The 3,117-nt window shown below is 38.0% G+C and overlaps 1 protein-coding gene across 1 annotated transcript; it reads right to left on the reverse strand.

Annotated features, from left to right (window-relative positions):
- Positions 1-317: 317 nt before the first annotated feature.
- On the reverse strand, positions 318-2,829 carry LOC131609130 (protein GRAVITROPIC IN THE LIGHT 1). Its single transcript, XM_058880789.1, has one exon. It carries the CDS (start codon positions 2,626-2,628, stop codon positions 1,111-1,113), a length of 1,518 nt encoding a protein of 505 aa, XP_058736772.1. The 5' UTR covers positions 2,629-2,829; the 3' UTR covers positions 318-1,110.
- Positions 2,830-3,117: the final 288 nt, after the last annotated feature.

The following is a 3,117-nucleotide window of genomic DNA, read 5'->3' on the forward strand; positions in this document are numbered from 1 at the left end:
TTGTCCAAAAGGATTTCACAAACCATTTCAAGATATAATATGTAGGGAGCTTAATCACAGGGTTCAAAAAAAACCTAAATCAAGCTTAATTAGCCGCAAAAGCGCGACTTTGAATCCACACATCCCACGTCCCACTTGTTCATCTTTAACCAGGTGAACTCCAACCACTAGACTACTCAACCAATAATAAAAAAATAGAGCTTAAAGATTAATAACTTGCGGTTTAAACAGAAATCACATAACAAGAGAGCAAATTAAAAACAACACCTACCAACAAAACTAACAATGACTTGAAATTTGAACTAAAGACAGGCAACTTCACTAAATTTCGAATCATAAATAAGCATGTTGGTGATGTGAGTTCGCAAAAATTCACAGTACCATCCCAATTTTATTGAAGCTCGGTGTAGTTTCTACTAATATCGCAATGACATACCATGATTCTGTCTAACTTACTGCCGACCCAAACAAGTCTAACATGCACCATAGATATCACTAGCATGATAATAACCGAATTACAGAATATTGTTGAGATCAAGAGTACCTATGATGCTAATGAAATGATTGTTCTGTTATATATAAGTGTAGCATACACAAGTTACTGATGTATTTTTGTCAGGGTACCCAGCATAGAAGAAGCAATTATCTGTACAGTAAACTTAAACTCTATACAAGTGACCTATAAAACCCGTAAATTCGTAAAAACAAAACTGGGAGTGGAAAAGAAACACATTAGAAAATTACCAGCAGAAACACTTTAGGTACATGAGGCAATATTGGCATTGTCTTCTTCTGTCAGTAGTTCGGTACAATTAGGCTTCTTCGTCGACAAAAAATCTGGAAAACTAAAACCAGGACAAGTGTTGTTTACCGTGGATCGTAAAAATTGCAGTTTATTCAAGTTCCGTTACTTCATAGAACCATTATAGCCGTTATTTGACAACACTTTGCAGTTTGCACTAAATAGCATTTCCTATGGCCCCATTATAGCCCTATTTCACAATACTAACCAGAACCGACATCGGCATTTAGTTCCTCCAAAACAGAAGCCTTGTCTGAATATAGAAAGTGTCCATGAATGTCTATTCTACAAGAGGAACCCTGAGCAAACTACTCTGTCAAACTGAAACTGTTTACGTAAACCTGCGATTGAATAACTACTTTCCCGATTCTAAAACCAGGAAAAACAGTGAACCCCACCTTTGCCCTTCCCTTATTCGGCCAGGTTAACCTCTTCGTAACATCATCCATATATACCATGGAGAATTCCACACCACTTTCCACTTGAAAGATCTCAACAGCAGGATCAAACGCATGCGACAGCTTATGCAATGTCCATACAGAGCTCGCCATCCCGACAAAGGCCTCATAGAACATACTCAACGACCTCCACGAATTCAACACCGCTTCATTTTGATCCAAATCAACAAAAATAGACGACTCCATCGAAGGATGAACAAGCCTCTCGTACTTCATTTCACAAAACCTTGAAAACTCACAACCGGGATGAATACCAAGCAATTCCATTGGATTGCTAGAAACATGCTCCAACAAATTCTTCAAACAACTATCTCTCCCTTTCAAATCTAAATCACACAAGTCCCCATTTTCCTCCTCTTTTCTCTCCGAACTCAATCCGAAACAAACCGAATCAAAACCTTGAAACATCCCTAAACAAACATATGACAAAAGTGCATACTGATTATGCCCCTTTTTCGAATACACAACACCAGGATGAACCGCTTTTGCAGCTAAACCTAAATCCCACCCCGCTTTCCTCATCAAACCAATCAAAATCTTCGTAAACTTATGCGCCGCTCTAGAAGCATCATGCAACAACGAATCAAAAACCCTAACACTCAACAAAACATCACAACTAGGCTTCAAATTCAAACCCAAACTCAAACCAGTATCAACATTACCACTACAAAGCTTCTTAGACAAACTAACATTACTCTTTTGAATCTCACTAAGCTTTTTCCGAAGCGAAAAAACCTCATCATGCTTCTTCTCAAGCTCCAACTGCAACCGATTCGAAACCGTACCAAGCGTTCTCAACTTACTCTGATTCTCTTCCACTTCAGCCTCCAACGAAGAACCAAACGGAAAATTAGTGTACAAATTAGGGTTACAGTAAAATTTCTTGCATTCAGAGAGTCTCTGAAGATGAGAAACAAGCACTTTATCAGCGGTTTTCACATTCTCTTCAACAAATGGAACATGCGCGCTTTGTAATTGGAAGTAAGAAGCTTCAAATGCCGAAACCGCAGCGAAGATCGAAGAGATTAGATCGTGCGACGTCGTTTCGTTTAACACTATTTGTATCGGTATGATCGAAGGTGTCGGCGACGGTGGTGACGGTGATGGCGACGGTGGTGACGGTGACGGTGACTTCGGAGGGGAAGAGAGAGGGTTAGGATCGGGTTTGATGACGACGACTTTCTGGTCGGTGATGATTTCTTCGGCGGAGTCGAGGAGAGAGAAACCGTCGGAATCGTCGAGGTTTTCATCGGCGAAGAATTCGAAGGTTTTGGTTTTGAAAGCTAAGGCGAATTTCTGAAACATTTCGGAGATTTGAGGTTGTTTGTTGTTATTGTTTGGGATGGTATTGTTATATATTTCTGACATTTTTTTAATGTTTGAAGATTCCAAGGATGGATCTGGAAGCAAAATTAGAGAGAAAATTTCTTGATTTGAAGTGAGATTCTGGTAATGTTCTTTGAATGTCTTGGAAGAAAGAGTGTGTGGGGTTTGGTATTTTTTTTTCTTTGTTTGTTTTTGTTTTTTTGGAAATGTTTTTGCTTTTTGAGATGTGGGTTAGTTTCATCATTAGAACTTAGACCTAAGTTATGAAAAGGTTATTGTTCTTTTTTTTTTTTTCTTGACAAAAAAAAAAGGTTATTGTTCTTGTTAACGGTAAAATAAAAGAAAATGATAGCGTGGCGTATTTGGTATTTCGTTTTTTTTCTTGACCGTTAAGGTTTTTCTTACAAACCGTTAATTTTGTTGGTAAAACAAATATAGGAATTGAATAAAAAGAAAATGAATCGGTTGTTTCAAACAACAAAAAGAAATATGGTGTAGTTTCGAAGTCTTTTGGCAAATGATTAAAGAATC

This window comes from Vicia villosa, linkage group LG6 (assembly GCF_029867415.1).
Source record: "Vicia villosa cultivar HV-30 ecotype Madison, WI linkage group LG6, Vvil1.0, whole genome shotgun sequence".
NCBI classification, from domain to species: Eukaryota; Viridiplantae; Streptophyta; class Magnoliopsida; order Fabales; family Fabaceae; genus Vicia; species Vicia villosa.